Here is a 26,105-nt window from a genome sequence, read left to right as displayed (position 1 = left end):
AGTTTATGTTTCACTGTACTGTCAACAGATAAGTTAGACATAGAAAAATTTATTAGAAGTACTCTTGCTGAAGGAGATGATGACATCAGTGAAAGTGAAGAAAGCGAGACTGAACCTAAACCGGATGAGATGCTTATGGTATCATATACCAAAGCAGAGCATCAAAGGGAAGTTAAAAATTCTTGCATTTCAAAAGACAGCAGCAAGGCAATAAGTAGTTTAACTGATGTACAATTAAATTTTTTTAATACTTTGTCACAAAAAGAAATAACCAAACCAAAATCAGGGATTTCTTTACACCTAAGTAAGCTATTTTTTGTGTGTATTTTCATTAAAATGTTTTAATGCTTCAAGAATTTTAATTACAAGTACACACGTGGATAAAGGTTTTACTTAGCTTTATTATTTCCGATGAATTTTAGTTATTCAGAAGTGGTATTTAAAATAAAGGATTTCTTCCAAGTGCCTTGAATTACTATGGAATAATATATTCTACTAAAAGAAAGTGTAAAAAAGAGATTATCTTTGGGGCACATCCAACTTACATACACCTCTCACTTATGGGCATATTTTATAGGACCATTATTGTCCGTAAGTTAGCGGTTTCAGTGTATTTTTGTACTATAGCCAACACTCTATGACTATTCTTAGAAGAAAAAAAAACCCTTACATCAACAATATAGGGGCCACATTCTGAAGAGAGCTACGTAACTATTTGAACACATGATGCATATACTATTAGCAAAACATGAATAATTCCAAAGAAAATGTTTGTCTGGTATAGCTTAAAAAATATAACAAATCTAAATATTATAAAATTTAATTTATTATACAATATAAATCAGTTCCATAAATACTTTGAATACCAACCACATTTCACTTCAGGTACAGTTTAGTCACAAAAAGGTATAAGTAAAGATAATGCATTATCCTCCTGGCATAATAACACTTCATTGCAACTATGCATCAACAAAAGTTCCTAGGATATTATTGGAAACTACCTTCAATGTTATTGACAGCAGAGGTTTCTTCATGAAGTTCTTCAACAATAGCAACAGTGGGAACAAGACAAGAAGACCCATCCTCTTGAGTGATCAAGACGTAAGTCTGGCCAGCAGGAGCCAGGTTATCAGAAGTGACTGAGAAGAGAGAACAAATGATGTACATAGTTACATATAATGGACTTACATCTCCCTTTAGATTATGCACGTAATGCCACACAAATAAAGAGAACTTGATGATTAAGGGCTGTCAGGGGTGTCTATTTTTTTAAATATTGAATTCTAACAGCACTCAAAAGTAGCTTATTCCTATACGAATCAACAATAAATTATGAATAAATATTCTCTTTTACCATCAGTTTACCCAAAGAGCAGAGAGTTAAGAAAAGCGTAAAAAAGAGTAATTTCATATCTACACTCAAAATACATATATGTACATATTTTACTGCTGGTCACAAACCTTTCCAACGCACATCTGAATGTATGTTTTCGTACATATTCAGGTTAACGATTAGTGTCCTAAAACAAGGGTGTACCCAGGATCAAAACTCGAGGGAGCAAGCCAGGGTTGTTCAAGTTGTAGGTAACATTTAAGTATGGAAAAGGTGAATGAAATCAACATTTTAAGGAAACAGTAACAGCTCTTAAAATTATTTGCTTGAAAAAATATTACTTTCCTTAAAGACATTTGCGATTTTTGCTTCTAGGGGGGTGCAGCTGTATGCCCATGTCCCAAAACAATATAATAAAAATTTGGTTTCTAATACAATTGTCAGTGCCTTAGCCCTGAATGATTTCCACATATTACTGTATGTTAAGTTGTAAACCAGTAAGTACACATATACTTTGAATGATGGCCATGGAGAATGAATGTTTGTATTTAATGGTTGGTCAAAAACTATTCTCCAAACGAAAACAAAAATTAAGTGGACGTACATATGCATTACTATTCTGCTTTGGGTTTTTCTATCCGACATACCTACAGTTGCTCTTTAAGGCTAAAAATTCTTCCAAAAATCTTATTATGATCTAAAATTTTAAAAATCACTGAAGGGATATTTCCCTAGCAGTTCATGCCTCCCCAAAAAGTAAGGCTTCATATGAGCTACACGCATGGCTGGTAACTTAATCATGCCCTATCCCCATCCCTTGCAAGATACATACTCATCACATGTCAGATTCCTCAAAGGCTGTAATGTACCATCTAAGGCATAAGTTAACTGAAATTATGCTGAGGAATAGGTATCTCATTGGCAAAGTTTTCCATTCATTTATTAAATTCTCTCACCTGAAATTGATGACACTTGATCTTCAAAAGTGATACTGCCTTGCTTCTGATCTAGAAATGCATTTTCAGCCAGATTTATAACTTTTTGATCTGATATGCAAGCCAAATCTTTTTCCTCATTTCGAGAAAACTCACCCAAACTCAAACTGGATGCACCTGAAATATAAAAGAGCTTAATCATTCAAAAGACAAACATGTACCACTTTGGGCATCATGGCATTACATTAAAGCAAATTTGGGTATCTAAAGTCTGCCATCTATAAAATATTGTCGCAAAATTTCATCCATATCAAATACATGCATCTTTTCATATTTCAGTACACCCATATGGTTAGACCTGATGACTTTTTCAACACACTGCTTCTAAATTCAGCAAACATTCAAGAGAAGGAATTTCATAACGCTTTTACACAATCCAGATATGCTTGGTTTGAGACCAAAAGATTTAACAGAAAAAAATACAGTGAGTGGTTAGGTAGAGTATATGATCATAAACCTATAATACTAACTGTATGGTACTCAACGTTTTATTAAATTAAAATCTAAAGGTGAATGTGAAGGTTCCCTAATGTCTTTTCTTTCAAAACAATTCAGCAAAATCTTACTCTATGCACAGGAGTGAGCAGTGATAAAGTAAAATGAAGATATTCATCTCTCCATAGCACTCATGGTAGCTAATAATGCTATTTTTTCTGTTTTTCCTGAATCACAACGTTTTGACTTTGCTTTAACTTTTAACACTTTGAATTCTTACTTCCCATCATTGGGCACCTGAATGGGGACCCAACATTCCTGTGAGGTGGTGCAGATATGGAGTTATATGGTGGAGGATATGATCACAAAAATGATTTAATCCGAATTACATTTTTATAAACCTGATCGTAAATGGCAGACATGACTACATATTTATTTTATGGAAAAACTATGGCATTCTGAGGGCCATAATGTGAAAAAGTGAATGGCTGGTTTTTGTAAAGATTGAACTTGATTTAAGAAAAAATATATATTAAACAATGCTTTGGCTTGAGTGCCAAAATGATGTACAATTAGTAAATATTTCATACACAAGAATTTGTTTCTATCTATCAGAAGCTATTTATAACCCACCAAATTTTGCCACACAACTTTGAGTAGCTCCAGAAGCTTCAGATGAATGGAGGCGCTGGTGTCTCACAAGGGACCACTTGGATGGAAATCTCCTTCCACATGTATCACAATGATGCAGCCTTAAAGCAGGTCCTCCATGGCTTAATTCATGAGATTTGAGAGTGGCCTAGAATAAAATTTAAGTACAATAAAGAAACTTCCTTGGATTCAATTCATCAAAAGAATATGAGAATGTTTCGGCTCAGTTTGCATAAATACAAAATTTATTGAGCAGACTGACATATATGATACATAGAAATACTGTACTCTGCTATACTATACAAGCCAATGATGTACTATCTCAGATCACCTCAAAGGACTCTATATGCTGATCTGCAAGCCCTTTTATTCATCACTGGTCCCATGAATTTTGTGCTAGCAATTTCCTTTCAACAGATTTCATAAAAAAAAGTACACAATGATTTTTTCATCTACCAATCGTGCCCTTAAACATACTACTGAGGGCTGTCAATGAGACATATTACATGCAGCCCCAATTCACCCAAATGATAACAAAAACTTGCAATAATTAAAACATAAAAAATTGAAAGATTGCATACATCCAGGGTTTTTCAGTTTTTCATTAACTGTAGCCTAAAACAGTGAACTAATTCACAGAAATTGCACAAAGTTTCATTTATGTCACATAAATTACCTCATCTCAAGCATAAATGGGATGAGTTTTCTGAAACAATGATACCTAATCTATTTTGTGATGCAAAGTTTAAATGATTTTAATGTTTTTATTATAACCAATGATGAAGGAATACTCTAACACATTGGCGAAAAATAGCTAAGTTTTGTGTTCTTGACATCCATAGTGCAAATTAATTATCTCATCCCATTAAAAATTAAAGACATCACTTGACATACCTGCCACCTGAAAGCTTTTCCACACTTTGTACATTGGTATGGATAGGAAGATGAGTGAATCCTTAAGTGATCCCTCGCATGAGACAATCGCTTAAACGATTTGTAGCATTCTCCACACCGATATCTCCTTTCATCTGAGTGGCACACTGAGTGCTTCTTCAGGGAGTCTTTCAGGAAAAAACTTTTCTTGCATATGTCACATGTGTATGGCTTATCTCCTATTAAAAAATGGAACATTGCATGAATTTACATTACTGAAAATAGAAGATCACTGCATTCATGATGCCATTAATTTCATGGACTTGGGCACTGGTTTCACATACGATTATACTAATGTAATTTAATAATAAATGCTGTGTTTAAAACTTTTATTAATTTGCTTAGGATATTTTACTTATACTCCATTTTTTAGCAACGTAATATGTAAAACCAATTTCTGGAAATTTTGTACCATATGTTATGACCCTATACATAATTTACCCTCATCAAATTTCTTCTCATCCACCCCTCGCTGCCTACAGGTAATCGAAGTTGGTAGGGCAATCGAGAGAACCCAAACCAACCCAATCAATGACATATCAGCTTCCTCTTCTCAATCAATTCTCAAAAATTAATTCCTACTCATAACATCACACATAATCTATATATATAAAAGAAAGTCGAAAATCGTGTTAGTTAGAACACTTATAACTCGAGAACGGCTGCACCGATTTTAGTGACATTAGGCTCTTTGGATTCGTCTCAGCCCCGGATAACATATAGGACATTAAAAATAGGAAAAGTTCACAAAAAAAAATTCAACTTTATCTTTAGAGATATTTTTTTAGGAGTTGATTGTTAAGACGGTCAAAAAAATAAGATTTTTTTCGTTTTTGCTGATGTATTGACTGATCTTTTTAACAATATTAAAAGAATTTAAATGTTCAAACATGTTAAAAATATAAAAGTAATATTAAAATAGTATTTAAATAATTGAATTAGAGGTAAGCTCAGCTCGAATTGAGTTGTCAATAAACACATATCTACCGTGTGTGTAAACAAATCTCCAAGCAATTGTTGATTATCAGTAATGTCCGTGTACTCGGCATGAATTCAAATCTTTTAACTTTGTAATAAACGAAGACGAAGTCACCAACTATCTATATGAATATTTAAAGTCCTTGGACGCACCTGGCTTACCACGGCACGATTTACAGCTAAAGGTAGGCTCTGTGTTCATGATCTTTCGAAACCTAAACCAACCAAAACTATCCAACGGAACGTGTATGGTTATTAAAAAAACTGATAATGAAAGTGATTCACGCCACTATACTCAAAGGAAAATTCAGGGATGAGGAAGTTCTCAATCCAAAGATTCCATGATCCCAACTTATATGCCCTTTTGAGCTTAAACGTATTCAATTTCCAATTCGTGTTGCATTCGTGATAACGATTAACAAATCGCATGGTCAGTCTTTCAGATTTTGTGATGTTTGTTCTCATGTGTCAGTGAAAACCCATGATTTTCTCATGGTAAATAATATGTGGTATGTTAACGAGTCGGTAAACCATCCGCTGTATTTCTTCCTTCGCTTCAAGGGCGCATCTAGGAATTAAGGATAGGCGCAGCTAATACTGGCGGGTCTGTAGGGTATAGAAAACTCGCCAAGGTAAGCGAGAGGTGTGGGGGCCCTCCCCAGACATTTTTTAGGATAAAAGGTTCAAAATGGTAGGTTTTGCGGCTGTGTGAACAGTTAAATACTTTGTGACTCCTCCGTCCCCCTAATATTAATAACCAAATGTTTTATAAAAAGATTTCCTGAGCTTTTTTGGGGGGGGGGGTTTAACCCCCAAAAACCCCCCTCGCTGCGTCCCTGCTTCGCTTCGCTATTTTTATTTAGCTTCATTCGCTTTATCTTGCGCCTGATAAGAAAACAAAAACTGTCGTTTATCAAAAGGCGCTTGACGCAATTCATTAAACCCGAATGTGTAGGGACACCGTGGTGCGTTTACGCATGCAGCACGTTTACGCAGTACATTTTTTCCAAACAGAGATACTATAACTGGCGCACCTAAAGTCATTTGATACGAATGTTGCTTAATAGGGGCTTTTCATACACTATTTTGAGCATCAGTCAAGCGTCGGTCTAGCGATGAGTTAACCTGCCCCGTGAACGAGCCAAGTTTACGCTACGGACTTAGACGTAAAAACATTTTTTTGCAGTTAATAACACAAATAGCCAACAACTGAATGCGTATAATTTTTACTTCATCAATATTTTCTCATTTAATTTACAATAAATCAAATATGATTAAAACGATACAGCCGCTCTTTATTTATAAATGGTGCAACTAAACTATAAGTTCATTGAATGTTAGGCGGTACGAAGTTCGCCGGGTCAGCTAGTTTCTTATACATTATAAAGCCTGAAATCACAAGTTACTTGAAAAAAAATTTGATGGGGGAAACCTCCTAAGCATCCAGTGCATTTCTGAATCAAATAAACATATAATTCCCTAAGATAAGCCGAGCATTTCTAGTACCCCAAAGACAATTATGTTTCACTCATACCAAATGCAAATAACTGAAATTTATAAAATAGCCTAATAAGAAGTAACAAACCTAGATCACCATCACCTGATGCTGGAAGAGGCAAGTTATATTACATCAGCCAATTATTGTAATCATGAATGTATTGTTTAAAATATACTCCCTACTAACATACAAGACGTCAAGGTTTGCAGCCATGGCCAAACTTAGCCATATTGATCTTTGCAAACACCTTTTCAGCTTAGTTTTCTTGCCAAGGGACTTTTGGATGGAGAAATTGCATACTTTAGAGGTGAAAACAATCAAAATTTAGTATTTCTCTATAAATGTAGCATAAAAGAAGCCATCAAGCATCTTTTTATGTACATCAATTCCTTCCAAAAAATTTTAAATCAAAAATGTGTTTTCAAAAACTAACTGTAATTCTGATGTTTTTTTAGTATGCTTCAAAATATATTATTTATTTTAGGAGGACAGCATCTCTACTCAACAGCATTTCTCATTCTGCAGAGATTTGAATAACGATATTTGATATTTGCAATATTATTACACAAACCACAGCTTTTAAACAATGCGATATTGATTATTTTATCACTTTAAAAATACCAACAACAATGCAGATGTGAAGTAATATGCTGAGTGCAAGACAAACCTGTATGTGTTCCCATATGACATCCTAAATACAAACTGCAACTAAATCTCTTTAAACATATATGACACCTGGAAGAATGTTTGGCTGGTTTCTTAATGAGCCCAGAAAATTCTAACTCTTCTGCCTGAAAAAGATAGGTCAATGATAATATATAACTACAAATAAATGGAGGAATATTTATCATCCATTTGAATACAGTTCACATCATAATTAATTTCATTATGCATTAAATCTACTTGTTTCACAGTCTATTTTACTAACATGTGCAAATGCAATAACTAACAACAATGCAATAGTCTACTTGCAGCAATGTATAATAATAATGGCACACTCATAGCAGTATGAGGCAATAAAACCAAATAGCTACACCTAAATGATCTCATTTTCCTAACCTCAATACTGTTTTGGGTCCTGAACAGCTGTTTCACAACATCTTGAATGTTAATGTCTTCTTCCTCCAGCTCTGCCATTGAGCGAATTAAATATTCACTATTCTTTTCCTTAATATCAAAGAAAAAAGGGAATTATTGAGGCATCAAGTATAGATGTTTAAAGCTACAAACTTCTTCATTCCAGACCTGAATTTCTGTGAGAGGCTTGTTCTTAAGCAGGCATTTAGTTTCAATCAAAGTTATCTTCACTATACACTCATTTCCATCACCCCTAAGTTTCCTGGATTAACAAAATCATGAAAGGTCTAGGCTCAGAGACACTAAAGACTTGTAGGTGAGTTACTAGTTTAAGCAGCATTTATAAGGAGTACATGATATCTATTGAGTGCAAACATGAGAGCCTGGATGAAATTGGAAAAGAGAATAGAGACCACCTTATCCTTTAATCCTTATCTGAAGACAGCACATAAATTTGAGGAGCTCAAAAGACCACACTGTCATTAGTTAAATTTAGGGTAACAGTCAATTACTTACTTTTTGCTATTTTCTTTCGCCCAATATTTTTTTCCTTGTTTGTATGTTCACTTTGGATTTGCTACACTTGATGGGTGTAGGATTACTTTACTCTTTTTGAATGTGTTTTTTACACTCCTAAGCATTCTAAGAGTTTACCATATTAGTTGCTTGTTACTAGCCACCATGTCATTAGCCTATTTGCAATGTGTCAATTAAATACCAAACTAATAAATCCCACACTAAGAGGTTTAATGCTAAGATATAATTCATTATAATGGTTGTTCTCAGAGATAATTGCACAGTAAAATGCTAAACAGGGTGAAACCTATGAATGGTTATCATTCTTACTCTTTTCCGAAAAAAAATAATTAATTTTGAGAATACTTGAGAGAGAGTTGTAACACACACTAAATTAATAATCAATTCAACTGACACATGACTTCTTTCCCATAAATGGGAGATGAAATAATGATGGGTAACTCATAAGATATTTAACATAACTTCTAATCAGAATTCAAATAGTGTTTTTATTAAGTATCACAATACAAATTTTTTTCTGAATGCATAACCACAAAAGATCACTCCTTCAGTCCTGAGTTTACTTTTTATAGCTTTCAATTTGTAGACAAAATATTCTTCTCTCTTTTTGTACTTATGCCCAACAGGGAAAAGCATTTTGGGTTCAAAAACTGTACAAAAGTCTCATACCAAGTCTGCTGATGAAAGAAGTTTAATTTGATGGACAAAAGTTACTACTTACCACTGTACACTCTGCAAGAATCCCATGCTTTTTCCTTTGGTGTTTCACAAGCTGCTGTTTTGTTTGACAAATGAAACAGCACTGGATACATCTAAAGGGCAATCTTTCCACATGACTCTGTAACAGGAAATGGTAAAGGAAGCTATACACTTATTTTTATGCTTATTTGAGTGAATTTAAGCTGTTTGGACTGTCAGAACATGCTATTAGTTTTACATCATATTTTTTTCGGAATTTCTATGTAAACTTCTAATAATACTCGATGGGTTATGAATTGATATTTAAAAATCAGCCCAATGATTTAACTCTAAAAATGCAATAACAATTTTCTCAAAAATGTAATTTTTCTTCTTCATAGGCATTTTTCAACCTTTAGACACCAATGACGTTCCCTCCCTCTCTCCTACCTCTAAATTTCTGTTTCCACTTTATTAAAAAAACCAATACACCAAAGGGCTCAAGTGATAAAATATTTTTTTTAATTTATAAGGTTACATACATAGGTACTTAGGAGCATATTAGTGAGTTACTATATGAAAGATGAAAAAGTGTCTAAAAATTGAATTCATTAGGAGCTGCACTACCTATTGGAAAGATTTCTGTGAGGCAATGGTTATTTATTAAGGCTTTGTTCGCTGAATTTTCCATTTTGCGCAGCAAATGATGTTCATGCGCATAATTTTGTGCATGATTATTCATCGTGTAAAACTGCCTCAAGATTTCGATGCGATACATAAAATCCAGTTTATAATGAAATAGTACGTCATTCTCCTCTACTTCATTACATACAAGTTAATAAGTAATTCCGGACTAGATTAATTGTTATTCTGTTAACTTTAGTAGCGAGGAAAGTTTTAATTTCAATTTAAATAATGATGAGAAAATATGCACATGTGCAGAAAAATGTAAAAATTATACAGGGAATTACATTTACTAATGACTAAGAAGGAGATATGGGTCAAACACCTTTTCTCCTAATGTAGATATTGGGCTCCAATACTAAATTTTATTTAAAATATCAAAAAATGTAATGCCTTAAACAATCTCGAATTGCTTGATTAAAATAATTTTCCCATTTTTCCAGCTATTAAATTATTACATTCATCTATTCAGAGACAATCATGATTAGTACCACAACTCCAATGCCTATTCAACAGAAATGAACTGAAAAAATGCATGTCAGAATATTTCATTTATTTACAGTTATCTTTTATAGTACGCTGATTATGAATATAAAACTTGTTAAATCATTGGAGTGAATATTAATGAAAATATAAAAAATACCATCAATAGCTTGCATGAGTCCATTTATTTTACAGGTCAATTAGTTACCTACATTGGATAATTGGTACTTAACTATAGTTTGAATCATTTCCAATGCTTATTTTTACAAAAGATCAGTAAACAACAATTAAGTTGGAAAAATAATTTAAAATATTAATGCATATAATAAGCATTATTAAATATGAAATGCTCACCATTAGATGACTTTTTAGATCTGGCTTACTTGTAAAATTTTCCAAGCAAGCTAGGCACTTGAGTTCTTCATTGCCACACAGGAGTTCATCATCCACATTGACATTTGATTTTTCACTGGCCTGAACGCCTTCCACACCTCCTGAGTTGCAAGCTCTAGCTTTACATGATAGCTCATTTGAGCCAAAGTCATGGCTTTGATCACCAAAACTGATCAAGATGTCTTGTTTCCTTTCAAATTTGGAGCAACTGTTTAAATTTTGCTTCGTGGTTTCATTCATTTCTTCCCCATTCAGCCTAACAAGGTAATTACTATTTTCCTCAGGAGTAATGTCATTTATAATCGAACCACATTCTACATCTGATGAATAGGAGACGTCTTGCCCCTCAGTAAAACTGTCTCTAGACTGGTTGGAAATATCAGTTATTATGACCTTAAGGGTTGAAATATTTCCAGGTAAATGGCAAGTAGATTTACTTTTAACTGAATCCTGAAATGAAATACCATGAATTAAGAGTTAATGATGTTGATGATGCAAAACCTGTTAAATATAGAATAAATATGAACAAATTAAAAAAAAACTCAGAAATACCTCCTTTACTAATTTTCCTAAACTGTTAGCAAACTTTAGTCGAGAAACTAATGATGGGTGGTTTACTTTTTGTGAGTCCAAGAATATTTCAAAAGTTCCAGTAAATTCACGAGGAAAATTTTAAATTTCTGAAAATAATTGCCATTCAAGTTATTGGCTAATAAAGGCTCAGCCATAAATCCCAACCTCTCTGATTTTATTTATTTAAAAAAATTTCACTGGTTTCTGCAGAATCAACTGGAAAACATGCCATCGCCAGTTTTATGCCACAGAAATAAATACAGTTGAGGACCTCAAATCCAGAAAGCTTTGGACCAAAGGGTTTCTGTATTTCTGGTCTTCAGCTTGTGTAAAAAGTGGTACACTTGTTTTTGAGAATTTTAATACAATAAAATCATAACTCAGAAAAATGAAGAAGTCAAAAAACTTGCCAAATTAAGTCGTCAAATCACAACTGTAGCCACCGCAGCATAAACTATATGTGCTTAATACTGGATGAGAACGAGCAATAAATACATTTTTTCTTCATGCTCAATAGCTCTCATTGATAGCATTCTCTAGCAGACATTGTGATATCTATCAATACCTTCCTTAGTCGGACAGTGTAAACGAAACCCTTGGGGCGGGCTCGCAGGTTACACTCCTGGGGCAGGGTCTATAAGCGCGAGCTTTTCACCTTTGCACCCAGAAGGGGGCGGACAGAAAGGAAAAGGGTTTGGAGGCATCGCCGTGATGAGAGCCCGACGATACCTCCAGGGAAAGGACGGGGAAGGAAGGGAAGGGACAAGGAGTCCCGCACCGTCACAAGGGGGGAGGGCCCTACTATTAGCGAAACCAAGCATATGCAATTAATATTCTACCAATTCTAGTAGATTTTCCTATGAGGAAGAAAAATCTATCGATCGAATCAGTAGATAGTCGGACAGTAAATCTGAGCAAATGCTTCTTTATTTTGTTAATACATTAATTTTTGAATGCATTCAGGCTCTTGTGGTCGATGTTTGAGATCCCCATGTGTTCATAGCGTCTGCTAACTTTCTACTCTTCCCAGAACAAGGCTCGGAGAGTTGTGCCACGAGGAGGCAAGTGGAAGCATTATGCAGAGGAATTTTGAAACATTCTGGTTTTCCAGATTTCTGGATTGTAGGTCCTCAACTGTACATTTAGAGAGGTAGATCTTGTGTTATGGGTAGCATACTGAATTAATGACAATTTTATCGTTTTCTGTCCGAATTTCAAAACAGAATAGCAGTAATTTCAAACAGAAGTTATCAATAAATTTGGAAAAAATACTATCAAAGTTATGTCCTCCACAGGCTAAAAGAACTTCCTCACTGACTCTAAAGTTTTGATTTAAGTTTCATTAGACAGATATTCTCATGGCAAAACCAGCTATTTTCTCTATATACCTTCTATCAAAATATTATCAACATAGAGGACAAGGTAAATGATAATCTCTTTTAACACCAGAACATAAAGGAATTTATCTCCTTCTGACTGAATGAAGCCAATAGAAATAAGAGAACAGATTGATTACATGCTAGTGGTGTCTACTTCAGATCATAGAGAGCCTCCTGCAACTAGTAAACCATACCCTCTCCACCATGAATTCTCCATGTAAAAAGGTATTAGTGACATCCACTTGTTCCAGAATCATTTGCAGATTCCACAAACAGTAAAACTAAGTAGAAATAATGAACATACTTACATATTCATTAATTCCAACAGTTTTCCCATATCGACCCAGATCATTGTCTGATTTTGTGGAACAGGGAAAGCGAGATTTAAGGTGACGAGTGAGGGCTCCAGACTCTCTAAATGACCGGTTGCATTGCTTACACTTGAATGGTCTTTCCCCTGTGATAATAGAAAAAAACAATATTTTGAGGATTGAGGTAAAATTGCAGTGATGTATCTTTTCAGATGAGATAGCTAATTGAAAACAGATTCCTAAAGAATGGCTCAAAGAGAAATCAAATTGGAATTCCAAACTTGAAAAGAAAAAAAAAACCTCAATATTGGCAAAAGGTATTTATGAACAGTGAAAACACTATGCACCTTCAATGCGGGTAATAATGTACGTTTCACCCCTTAGAGCTTGCATCATTTTTCTTCCATCTTCATCAATATATTTTTATGCCTAAATAGTCAGCCATTGAAGCTTTTCACCTCTGCATTATTTTGAACAAAACTCATTGACTTTAGGATTTGTACAAAACTAGCGAATGTGACAACATACATTATAATTGACATAGTGCAGATTGACACTTCCACACTAGTCGTGGTGCCCACCCCTTCACAGAGGTATACATTTTTATCTCAAAATAACCCTAGAAATGGATACCACTACAGTGAAACCTCGATTTTACATTCCCCCATTATACATTTTCCCTGATTTTGCACAGTTTTTATCAGGTCCCAAACAATACTGCCTTTAGAAAATGATACTCTATTTTACAATATTCTCAATTTTGCACTTTTTGTAAGTGGTCCATTCAAAAGTGTAAAATAGAGGTTTCACTGTAATTACTTTGTGATAATATGTCAACCCCTGAAAAAGAGTGGCAACCACCCCAGGGTGGAAGCATCAATCTGCATTACTTCACTAATGTTTATTAGCACATTCTATCACTATGTACAAAATTCCAAGTCAATTGGTTTCAAAGAATTCTGAGGTTACAGCTGATTTTAAGCTTCAATCACTGGGCTAATACATACAATCTCTTGTATATACAACTGATTATCATTAGGGTAAATGGCATGTTCATTATGATGATTCAAAATGATTAAAAAGGCTATGAGAAAATATAAAAGAATGCTGTAAATTTTTTAAAATACATACATTAACTAAAATGTTGCTTTGATTCATTGAGGATGTGAATGGGTTCATTTAGGGGTGAAGGTGATAAACTCCTATGATGAGGAGAGGCAGCTGGCTCCTCTGGAGTAATAAGGGTAGATGAAGGTTTACTAACACCTCTTCTGGAGGTTTTGCAGGGATGTCTAGGAGATGAATGACGACAGATTGGAAGGATTTGTATGTCCAATACCTAAGGTTGGAAACTGTGAATAGGAGGAGAAGAAGAGAGAAGTTTCACTACATTCAGACACACAAATGCCCTTCAGGAAGAATGAGAGGATCAGTGAAGAAATCTTATTCCGAGACCTGAGAGAGTTTCAAGAGATCACATTGGCAGGATAGCATAATTTGATTAACGACTGAAGGAAGATTGGTGTATGTACATTAGCCAATAATTTTAGCAATAGAGATGATATCTGAAAGATACTGAGAGACAAGAGAGTTGTTATGACAGTGCAACGAATGGCACCAATTGATGTGTCAAACAAAGGAATAAAAATATGGACACAAGATAAAGGGAAGGCTAGACACGGATGGTTTAAATATAATGCCAAAGGCTAATAATAGCAAAAAGGAACTCATTATGACAACTGGGCTGTGCCTGTTTGCCAAGACGTACCAAAATTAGACACTTGAATAAGTAAAGGGACAGTGTGTATAACCAGAGGACCTTGGAAAATGAGAACGATGACTTTCTGGTCTGAAAGTGGCTTCACAACAAGAGAGCTTCTTTGAAAATTAATCACAGGGATCGGTTGCAAATGCAACTTTACACTTTAATATATCTTGGGATTTGATAACATATCAGAACAAAGGTAGTCAAGATCATTTGATGTGAATCTTTATGGTAGAGCCAAAACCATGAGTAGCATACAATTTAGACCACTTCGTACACCATTTTACCTGAAACAGAAAATCTTACCAGTGTGTCGTCTCATGTGACGCATTAGAGATCCTTTCGTTTTAAATGAAAGGGAACAGTCGAACTTGCACTTGAAAGGCCTCAAGTCACAATGAACAGTTCTTATGTGAGTTTTTAACACTATAGCCTGAAATGCAAGGGACAAAAAATACATTAATAAGTATTTGAGTTCACGGAAAAATTAACGAATTACGTCACACAGAATCTCACATCTTTGTATTTATTCCCGCATTTAGGGCAAGTACACTCATTCGATTGTTCATCGGGTTTCCTCAATTGAGTCATTAATTCACTTTCGGTAATAATCAATTTACCATTACGATCAGGTCTAACGCGGGCAGGGAGATCGTTGTAATGGTTCTTCTCAGTAATCTCACTCAGATTTTTACACTAGAATCAAATAAAAATGGTGAAAATATAGCTCCATTTTAAAATAGTAATAAAAGCGTGAATGACACATTTTTAAGACCTAGGGAAGATGATATACTGACCGAATATCTATTCCAATCTCCGGGAGATGGGTGGATTAAATTATCAGCTATTTTGGGGGCAACTCTATCGTTTTTTCGCGGTCTTCCTTTCCGCCTTTTCAAGGTTAATTTATTGTCACTGTCGTTCCCCTTCTCTCTATCTGCGGTCGGCAATGCATTGTCCTCGAAACGTTGCCCAGTTTCTTCACTTTCAATGAAACTAAAATAGAAAAACCACTTCAAAATAGAACTAAATTATACATCTCATTGTATTCCATAGATCATCACTCTTCTACCTTGGTATTTTCAACTGGATTCCCAGTAATTTCTTTGATTCGGACAACACCAGACTACATCTTTCGACAGTGACTTTATGGCAAATGAAATCTTCCAATGACTCATACTCAGTCATACATTTGCCACAACGATGATAATCAAGAGAAAATTTCACGCCTGAAATTAATAACAGGTATTTCGTTGATGAGTTTGTACTTACTGTACTGCATACGTTTCAACATAATTAGAAGGATCATCCATCCACATTAATGAGTAAAAATTGTTCATTTAGCATATTATGGGAGAATTCACGATAAATAACGCTTCCAAGACCATTGAATTGCGATTAATCATCATCATAAAACTTACTGCCAAGCAACACACTTGAAAAATTCGCCATAACTCAAATATTTTCTTCTTGTAACGCAAATCGCTATTCTTTTGTTAGAATGCGGATTTCATGACGCGTATCAAAATACTTTTCCTTCGCGTGTGTCGTTGGTGTCGTTTGGCGTTCAAGCATTGTGGTGTTAGTAAAATCGTAAACAAGGGCGTTGAAGTTATTTTAAGGTTTTGTGGTGAAGTTAGTTAATTTTCTGTGTGTACCAATGTAGGTGAAGGCAGTTATACCGAGTATAATTCCAATGGTAGTTGCCCTAAGTCCGAGGAAGCGGGGACTATTTGTACACAACAAAGATGGCTTCGACCGATCAAGCAGGGTTGAATAAGACATGGGAATTGTCTTTGTATGAACTTCACCGGACGCCTCAAGATGCGGTTACGGACAACACAGAAATCGCTGTATCTCCACGGAGCCTTCACAGTGAATTGATGTGCCCAATATGCCTTGATATGCTCAAGAAAACAATGACTACGAAAGAGTGTTTGCACAGGTTTTGTTCTGATTGTATCATCACAGCTTTACGCTCTGGAAATAAGGAGTGCCCTACGTGCCGGAAAAAGTTAGTATCCAAGCGATCTTTGCGGCCTGATCCGAATTTCGATTTGCTGATTTCGAAAATTTATCCAAGCCGCGATGAATATGAAGCCCACCAGGAAAGGGTTTTGGCAAAACTCAACAAAAGTCATAGCCAGGCAGCTTTAGTGAACTCGATTACAGAGGGTATTAAACTTCAATCCCAAAACAGGCCTCAAAGGTCGAGGAAAGCAATAACCGATGCGGAAACAACTCCTTATAATACACCGAATGTAAGTGCTCCATCTACACCCACACCGATGCAAAATGATTCACAAAACTTAATTCAAACTCCAGGTCAAAACGCAGTCTCATCACAATCAGTAGCATCTACACCGCTTACTGGTGTGGTTCAAAATAATGTACAAGGAGGAAATCAGACCCCTTCACTTAATACACAAACAGGCCAAAGCTCTGCCACGACTCCCATTCAAACACCTATTCAGTCATCTTTGCAGTCCCCCGCTCAATCTCAAAGTCAGACATCGCTGCAATCTCCTCATCAAAGCAGTTCTCACCAACCATCCACACCGTCTTCTTCGACTCAAACTCCATCGCCAGTGCCGTCTAGTCATCATCAAAGCCTGGGACAACCCAAAGCCAAACGGATGAAGCTTTCTCATAACTCAGAGAACGAGTCCGGTTCAAGCGCTGAAGTGGATCATGATTCCCCAGAAGAAGGGCCTTCAGAACCGGCTAGAGAGGATATAGAGCTTGTGTTCAAGCCCCACCCCACGGAAATGGCTGGAGACAACTCCCTCATTAAAGCATTGAAAGAGAATTCTATTCGATACATCAAGACAACAGCTAATGCTACTGGTAAGTAGCCTTTTTTACCTTCTTATGTCTAATTGTAAGCAGGGCCAGATTTAGCATATGGGCCCGGGGCCCATTTTGGTGGTAGGCCGGGAGGCTCCCTGTTCCAAGGTGTTGCAATTTGTAAAGTAATAAAAGGATATACAAGTTACATAATTTTCAGTAATCAGCATTCGATCAGCTTTTCTGCAATGTAGAGGACCACATGGTAAAAAACAACCCAACTTCACTTCGAATCAACTCATAAATCATTATGTTTTTTTCTGTTTTCCTGTTTTATGGGATTTACCTCTAAAAATATATATATACCTCTTGTATATTGCCGGCCTCGGTGGCGACGGGGTACAGTCCTCGACTGCCAAACCAAAGGTCTGGGTTCGAGTCCCGCCTGGGTAAGCTACCCTTATCCAGGGCATGGATGTTTGTGAACGTTAAATTGCTAAATGTCATAAAAAAACGATGTAAAGGCGGAATAGTTCTGTTTTCGGAGGTGTGGAAATAAGTAAATATTGACGGAAGGCTCTTGGTGGGTTGCCCTGGTCTGATGCCCCCCCCCCTTCGATCCTGCGCTGCTCATCAGAATGCACAATTTTCTTATTTCATTCCTTGAAAAACCCATATTCGTCAAACCATTGACTGCTTGAGCAGTCTACTACGACTGTTCTACGGCTATTTTTGCGTTGCATAAGTCATTAGGCAATATATGCACAAAAGTACTTATGTACTAATTGAAAAAAACTTATGTTATAATATATAAAAGAAAAAAATAATTTTGCATACGTAATGTTTTTTCTGAATATGATTATTGAAAAGGCTTGAAGGTCCTCTTACCTAATGGTATCTTTCTAAAACTTGACTATTTTAAACCTGTTTAGTATCGCACAGTTATAAAAATTATTTTTTCATGAAATTATTAACTCTGTAGAAATGTATAACGGAGGTAAGTAGCTTTTTCATCCATTTGTTCTGTGATTTTTTAATTTTTTTGTCAATTCAATCGAAATGTTTATCAAAAATGTTATTAATCCCTTCCATCTCCATTCAGGGATATGAGGAGGTAGTATCAGTCAATCATGCTATTGTGCGTACAGTGCTTTCATTGTAACATCAATGTCTCAAGGTTCCTCAACCACTGAATGCTTTTGACGGCTTTATAATGTACTCTACTGTATAATTCAAGTAAATAAAATCACTAAATTACGTAGACAAAAATGGAAGTTGATCACAGTCATAATATCTTTTGAATATTTTGGTGCTTAAATCTGGGACGGTCCTTTCAAAAAATTCCTTTCGCTTACATTTGGATTTGTACGTGACCATTTTTCCATCATCCTTGAAAAACTCTTTTCTCTTTAAATAATGGAGTCATTTTAATTTACCTATACCCCATTTGTTTTACCTTCGTATCTCTCAGTTGGAAAGTATTCCAGAGATGTTTGGGAAAATGGTTGGTTGCTTTTATCAACTTAGTATCCCAATATAATTCTTGATTTAGGTAGGTATTTGTTTAAGTGGGAGGAAATATCCTGTTTATTACTTGAGGATATATCGGTGTTGATACTGGTGATTTTATTTGGAATTACATAGGTTAATTTTTGGTTGTCATTGAGATGTCATTTCTCATGATGTATATTCATAACTCAAGACAGACCTGCCCATTTTTAGGATTCAACAAATGGACAATATAATTTTGATAAATGATGGTATTAAGAAATAATGGAATCCTTTGAAACTCATTTTTTTATTTGTTTTTTTGTTCTAAAAGTTGTGACTACTTGTATATTAATTGTTAATCACCAATTAAGAGGAAAAATCTTTACTTCTTATCCATAAACTTTTATGCTCAATTTTCCTTTTAACTCTGGAAGGAAAGGAAATGCTGCCCCAGATGAGTGCAAATATATTATTTGGGAAAGTAGGTCTTAAATCATGATGTTTCTAATTAGTGTTGCTTTTTTTATGCAGTTGACCATCTGAGCAAGTATTTGGCCGTCCGTTTGACCTTGGATCTGGACTCTGAAATACCTAACAGTCCACTCAACTTTTGCATATACATTGCTCCAACCCCAGGGCAGTATGTTGTGCTGAATGGAAACCAAACTCTTAGACAAGTAAATGAAAAATTTTGGAAGGTAAATAAACCTTTGGAAATGTACTACTCATGGAAGAAAACCTAGGGAAGGGCTGGCCCCCAGCGGGCCGCATCTGGAAATTCATCAAAATGTGATTAGCTCAAGATTCATATTTTCTTCTGAATTGACTCTCCGACATGGGAATTGTGAGATGACGGTGTCTTGAGCTATCAAATTTTTTTTTGCCGGAAAGTATTTTGCAATCATGAGCTATGTAAAAGAATGGACCAATGAATTTTTGGTAATACAAATATACAGTATCTCTTTTCCAGGACCAAAGCTTATAGTGTTAAACCTAATTTTGTACTTTGAGCTACCCATGGAGCATGCTTAAGTGTACATATATAGAAGTTGAGAAGATGTCGAAGAATCTCTGGTATTACTGCTGTTTGATATTTTTTTACTGTGTGTAAGGAATATGAATGGTTCTTTTAGATTGCGTTTCTCTTTTGAATTAATTTTTCCATTTCTTTGTTCAATTTTTTCTTTCCAAATGAATATAATTACGATTGCTGAATTAGCTATTTCATGCTTTTTTGTGCTTAGAATTTTTCATAGTTGAGGATGTATGAAATATATCCTAAATTATGAAAAAATGTATGAAAGTTTTAGTATTCAACATATTTCTGTGTTTCCACCATTATGCCTCATAACATTGATTTCTTGGATTGAAAATACATTCATAAGTTGACTGCAATATATTATAGGCCTTGTGTCATGTATCAATGTAATTCTACAGTATGAATGTATGATTAATATGGGAAAATTGTTATTCCTAAAAAAACGGTTGTTTGTTAAAATGAAATAGCATTATTTTCCATACTCGAAAAGAACATGTAAATATATATCTTGGAAGTGAAACCGTTAGTACCAGAGGGATGCTAGTGGTTGAAAAGTTGATGGTTCAGAGCAAATAAGTATCTGGCTTTTATCTCCAGCAGTAATACCAAACATGGATAAGTGCGTACAATGGTGCTGTATATACATATGTCAGAAAATGATTAAATCCAGGTGTCAGATGTATGATTCTTAGTTGTTATTTTCAGTTTCTGACTTTGTGATACTATGGTCTGGTGTAGTAAAAGTTTAAGGTTACTTTTTTACGGACCAAGAGAGTTCAATTGGTTTTTCTGATGCATCAATTATTCATTCTTGTTTTTGCTTATTTAAATTTTATACATGTGTAAAATAATCAGATTTATTCAAAATATTTATGCCCTTTTTCCAATGGCAAATGGTATCTTCTCTAGTTTGGCTTGTGAAGTATAAACCACATTTATTTGTAGGAAGTTGCTGGTATTCATACAAAGTGAATAAATTTCATGAAATAGAAAATAGAAAAAATACTGTTGCATATTTTAATCTCTATCTTTGATACTATTGAAGGTTCAGACTGTTGCTGGACCCACCGGTGGGTCATACTTAGGTTCATCTTCTAGCCATTACCTGGAGGCGCTGCACCCAGTGGCCTACAACCAATGGGCAGTAGCGTAGCCAGGAATTTCATTCAGGGGGGTCCAAAACTAGGGGTGAAATATTTTGAAATACATGGTACTAAGTAGAGGGTTTTAACCTACATAATTTAAAGATTTTTTGTAATTGGAAAAACTTCATTTGTTAAAGAAATATTTTGTAAATTCATGATTTTTCAATATGTAGGTATATTGTTTTCTTCTATGAAGGAAAATAATTGTGTTTTTATATTTTGTGGGGCTCTGGACCCCCTGGACTCCACCCCTGGCTACGCCACTGCCAATGGAAGCTGGAGGAGGAGAGGAACAAAGGGCTGCCACCGTTCGGGCCCGCTTCACCTAAGGACTACACTATAGGTCCTTCATTGTGAGGCCCTCCTAGCACTGTGCCTTTAGAATTTGGGATATGCCCACTACTGGGACTTGGTATTCCTAATTTCCGTGCGTTTGCTACCGTGGGGTTGAACTAAAGCCACTGAAAGGTGTTCCACCCAGCTACCCGCCTGGAAGTGCCACACAGTTGATGCCTATCTCATTTCTTTCAACTTGGCTGCAAAACTCCATTCAGAGGTCATTTCAATCAGTAGGGTTGTGTTACACAGTGAATGTATGTGTTTCACCTTAAATAGCTAGCTGACATGTTTGTTATGATCCTAAGTAGTGGGTCTAGTTGCATATGGTTGGCCATTTAGTGCATGGTGAGTGTGTGACCCATCATTGGATCATACTTCACTCCCAGTTGCACGACATAGGTTACCATACATAGTGTAGACAAACCAATTTTTATTTCTCCAGCTTCTAATTTTGCGAAGTAGCAACAGCCACAAATGAAGAAAAATAGTTGCCATCAAGCGATGAGGAATCCTGTTGTATCCTAATGGTGGGTCACATCACAGCGAACGTGCAGAAGATGGAAATTCACGGGATAAATTTTTGGGATTCCATAAAGATCAGTTTTTATTCATATGAGGAGCTGGTAGAGAAGGGTAATGCCAGGTGAATTCTATGGCTGTTTAGGTGTGTCAGAAATTTTCCAATTCTTCTGCACCATGTGGCCACATGATGAAAGTGTCATTGGCATACCTCAACCAAAGCTTGGGTTGCTTGCCTTCATTCCATCCTTCAGCTAGCACTGCCGTGGTGAACTCATCGAGTACTATATGAGTTAGGTTGACAATGGAGCAATCCTTTTCAGGGTCATTTTCGAATTCTGGATGCTGGTGAGAGTAAAATTTCTCGCACTGCTTTATCTGCATTTCCCTGTGAGCCGTTTCCAAGGCCCACGATGACTTGTAACATAGCTTCTCAATTTTCACCCAATCTCTAGCAGTAAGTGTAGAAGCTGCAAGTTTCAAGTGAATTTGGTAGAGTAACTCGGATAATCGGTGAAGGTCCAGCCTCTTGTGTTGGGTTCATTCCCTCAAGGGTGCTTTGCTAGTGCAGCAAAGTATTTTCTTGGCTGCATAGGTGTTTACGTGGTGCTTCACTTCTACACACAATGGTTATGAGTTGGTGTCACGGCAGCGTAGGAGGAAGGAAAATGAGGAGAAGAACTTCCCTTTCTTCTTCCTTAAATTCTCAAATCTCTTGGACTTCCTGAGAATCTCCTCCCCGTAGAGGATGGTGAAATTGGTGTGTAGGTTTCCACGGAGATGCTCATGATAACTTCCAAATTTGGGGTTCTCTTGCTGCGCTTGTCGTTTGTGATTGATAACAGTTTCAAAAACCATCATGCAAACGTCTTCGGGTCGAAGGTGAGAAGTCTTGATTTTTCGCCTCCATACTGGCCGTCCTTTAACTGGGGGCTGATTGGACAGCACTTCAGTCAAAGGGTACATTTTTGGGTCGCGTCAAGTTGTGCTTAGCAATCGTTGGATGCTGTGACTTGTATTGGGCCAAGTTGTTTGTTTTTTCATCCTCTTTGTGCATTTTTTACATCCTTTCTTAGGGTAAGCATTCCCTATCCATTCATTGGCTACCCATTGTCAGGCCACTTTTGGACATTCAAATTTTTATCTTTGCCATTGATGGCTCTGTAACTTATATAGCTCTGTACCTTTAGGTGAATCAAATAATAGGTGCCATCAATAGTTACGTACTGTAAACAGCTGCCATTGCCATCACAGGACCTATTTACTTGTGGTCGAGCAATGCGTTGTTTACAATGTACTCCATCCTGGTTATTTCTTCTCCATCTATTCTTCAACTGCATTCCATGACCTCTACATTGAGGCAATTAATCAAGTGCTTGCCTTATGGGCTCACACTCCCTTCTAAGTTGCTGCTCAGAAGAGGCTATGCCCAGGTCCAGGCACTGCAGGGGCTTGACTGATTGTACTCACTTTCCAAATGACTGCCTTCTGATTGCTCAGTCTGCAGCATGCTTACTTAGCCATGAAGATAGTGAGAATGCATTGTTTTCTATTATCTGTTCCCAGTGGCAAGAGTTAACCTGTCAGGGTACTTCAGAATAATTTATGTCTGCTTGTGCCTGCTTGCATGCCTCTACCTATATCCGGCTTTTTATATGTAAACCATGCCCTTAAGTAAGACTCTCTGTGAAGCAATTTCTTCTTTTAAGGAACAAAATTTATGGATCAGTTTAATATTATTAGAGAAAACATTTGTGAACTGTTCTTGCCAATTACCAATTTTTTTGCACATATGTGGCCATTCTAGTATATTGCCCTCTTTAATAATCCCTGTATATATTTACCCTACAATTTAGGGTCAGAAAATCATATTTTTTTGGACAAACTTGTCCCACGTGAAAAAGTTTTGAAATTGACTCAGTGTAAGGTTGAATAAAATTTGTGGCCAATGGATCAACCCCCTGACCATTGTGCTTTTAGTATTTATGAGGAGTGGGGTAGAAAATAGCAAAATGCCTAGTTTGATATCTTTGTTCAATAGATATTGCCAAGCTCCAGTTTTTAGGAGACAAATTTCATCCCTTTGGATTATAAATGACTATTAAGCCACTACTTTGGTTGTGTGGGTGTGCATCCAAGGGTGAATCCAGGATTTTTTTTCTGGAGGGGGCTCAAGGGTTTGACAGGCTAGAGGTCTTATATTTGGGATTACAAAAAACATAAAACAGTTACTGTGTAAAGTATACTTTTTATTTTAATATAAAAGTTATTAATATGAAATATATAATAACTACTGTTTTCTTCAGTTTTCTGTCATGTGTCCTTCAGACTGCTTATATTTTTTTATTAACTCGCAATCAAAGCGTATGAATCAGTACAGATTATTTTCATCTTTGCATGGTAACTCTCGGTGGCCTGAATGATTTTTCTGACTTTTGAGTCGTACCATCTCGGTTCACTAACTTCATTTTTTATTCTACTAGGGATATAAATTTTGATACCTGACTACGTGTGAAAGAAAAGCGTTTCAAGTGCCCTCTACATTTTACTCTACTACTGAATACGCAAAACAAAACGAATTTAATGATAACGGGACCGTATTAAAAATCTTATCTGTTTTATAAATGTCTGAAAGGGGGGTGCATTCCCCCCTGCCTATTGTTCATCCTCGCTCCCCTCATTTATTACGCTAGTTGATTTTTTGACTCAATTTTGTGCTCCAATCCTCTATTATTTTTTTCTGTTGTTCTTTTTATATGGAATGGTAGGTAATGTATAGAGGCAAAGATTATCGGTGAATAAAAACTGAATTTTGTCATAAAAATCTGTCAATTTCGGTTTAAAATTTCGTCATAAAATTGCAATTTTGTCATAAAAAATAGTTTCGTCATAAAAGTTCACTTGTCACAAATATTATTTTTTATCCCAAGAACAATAATTTAACATATAAAAATGCTTATTATCAAATTAAATGTATTTTTATTAATCTTGATAAAGAAGGGTCAAAGCAAATGCTAAAGGAATAAGTTAAGCATTTTTAAGATACACATACCATAAACACTGTTTGCTATATACGTATTTCAACCTCATAACGATAGACGAATGCGGGAGTTGTACAGGTGGGGAATATTTTTGAATTGTCTAAATTTCACTGTCTCATTAGCCTGCATGATGTAAAAAACGTATAGTTTTCACTTAACACATTGATAACAAAAGTCTTTAAGGTATTACACAAAAAATATAATATCAACACATGCAAGTATGTATTTATCTACTATCTATAAAATTTCTGAAATTATTCACACTGGAATTTAGAATTGGCTGAATCCATCTTTTACTTGAATTGAGATCCATTGGTCAAACACTTTAATTCTACATTTTTTGGAAGTTCAGTGGTTCTCTTATTTATATTTCCATGCATGGAAAAACCTCTTTCTGCATCTACATTTGCCGCAGGTATCCACAGGGTTTTCACGCAATTTTCTACAAAACGGGGAAAATTATTTTAAAGGGCAAGAATCATTGGAAGTAATAAAAATTCTTTTCCTTCTTCCTGAACTGATCTAACAGAATGCTTCAGTACAGAATAGCCAAAAAGTTCTTGAGTTTCTGTTGATGATTATATGAGGACATTAGCAACAATTGTGTTTAAGTCCTTCACATCAGTTGTCAATATACACCTTGAGTTAAATAATATTCCCATGGCTGTAATAATGTTCCTCCCTGTGTCACTATTTATGTACAAAGAATGACAACTTGATATTAGTCTTTACGCCTATTTGCTTCAGGACCTCACACATGGGAAGTTGCACAGATTTTTTGATACTATTAAGCAAAGATTCATTTTCTTTTCCAAACTGTGTATTGCTGACTAGGGTAAAGGAATTCCATAATTTAAGGTTGAGTCGGTTCTTAAATTTTCTTGGTACCGGTCTGGTTCTCCCCCATTGGTTCTCGATACTCGGTTCCAAGGATGAACTCTAATTATCTGAATTAATGGCAAATTTGAATGAACAACCACAAGAAGTGAATGAAAATAATTTAGATGATGGTTTGCTTAATTTACCTTGTTTTATTGCAAT

At 35.6% G+C, this 26,105-nt stretch overlaps 2 protein-coding genes across 2 annotated transcripts; one reads left to right on the top strand and one right to left on the bottom strand.

Annotated features, from left to right (window-relative positions):
- Window positions 1–808: 808 nt before the first annotated feature.
- Window positions 809–16,204, bottom strand: LOC124161582 (zinc finger protein 271-like). Its single transcript, XM_046537965.1, has 14 exons — window positions 16,125–16,204; window positions 15,776–15,932; window positions 15,501–15,699; window positions 15,220–15,399; window positions 15,010–15,136; window positions 12,936–13,084; window positions 10,637–11,125; window positions 9,159–9,275; window positions 7,883–7,990; window positions 7,491–7,614; window positions 4,309–4,526; window positions 3,397–3,562; window positions 2,290–2,445; window positions 809–1,139 (listed from the first exon to the last, which is right to left on the bottom strand). Exons 1-14 carry the CDS (start codon window positions 16,153–16,155, stop codon window positions 988–990), a joined length of 2,373 nt encoding a protein of 790 aa, XP_046393921.1. The 5' UTR covers window positions 16,156–16,204; the 3' UTR covers window positions 809–987.
- A 28-nt stretch (window positions 16,205–16,232) lies between these two features.
- On the top strand, window positions 16,233–20,702 carry LOC124161600 (E3 ubiquitin-protein ligase RING1). Its single transcript, XM_046537989.1, has 2 exons — window positions 16,233–17,550; window positions 19,513–20,702. The coding sequence occupies exons 1-2, from the start codon at window positions 16,452–16,454 to the stop codon at window positions 19,722–19,724; spliced, it is 1,311 nt and encodes a 436-aa protein (XP_046393945.1). The 5' UTR covers window positions 16,233–16,451; the 3' UTR covers window positions 19,725–20,702.
- The last annotated feature ends 5,403 nt before the right edge of the window (window positions 20,703–26,105 follow it).

This window comes from Ischnura elegans, chromosome 1 (assembly GCF_921293095.1).
Source record: "Ischnura elegans chromosome 1, ioIscEleg1.1, whole genome shotgun sequence".
In the NCBI taxonomy this organism is placed as follows: domain Eukaryota; kingdom Metazoa; phylum Arthropoda; class Insecta; order Odonata; family Coenagrionidae; genus Ischnura; species Ischnura elegans.
Note: the sequence above shows the minus strand (reverse complement) of the source record. Positions and strands in the feature narration are given on the sequence as shown.

Bases quoted from the DNA above. Each gene is read 5' to 3' on its own strand.
- LOC124161582 (XM_046537965.1), bottom strand. From the start codon at position 16,155: ATGGCGAATTTTTCAAGTGTGTTGCTTGGCA. The intron at 15,933-16,124 runs GTAAGTTTTATG...TATTAATTTCAG, and splicing joins TTCAAGTGTGTTGCTTGGCA to GCGTGAAATTTTCTCTTGAT. The intron at 7,991-9,158 runs GTAAGTAGTAAC...TTTGATATTAAG, and splicing joins TTCTTGCAGAGTGTACAGTG to GAAAAGAATAGTGAATATTT.
- LOC124161600 (XM_046537989.1), top strand. From the start codon at position 16,452: ATGGCTTCGACCGATCAAGCAGGGTTGAATAAGACATGGGAATTGTCT. The intron at 17,551-19,512 runs GTAAGTAGCCTT...TTTTTTATGCAG, and splicing joins GACAACAGCTAATGCTACTG to TTGACCATCTGAGCAAGTAT.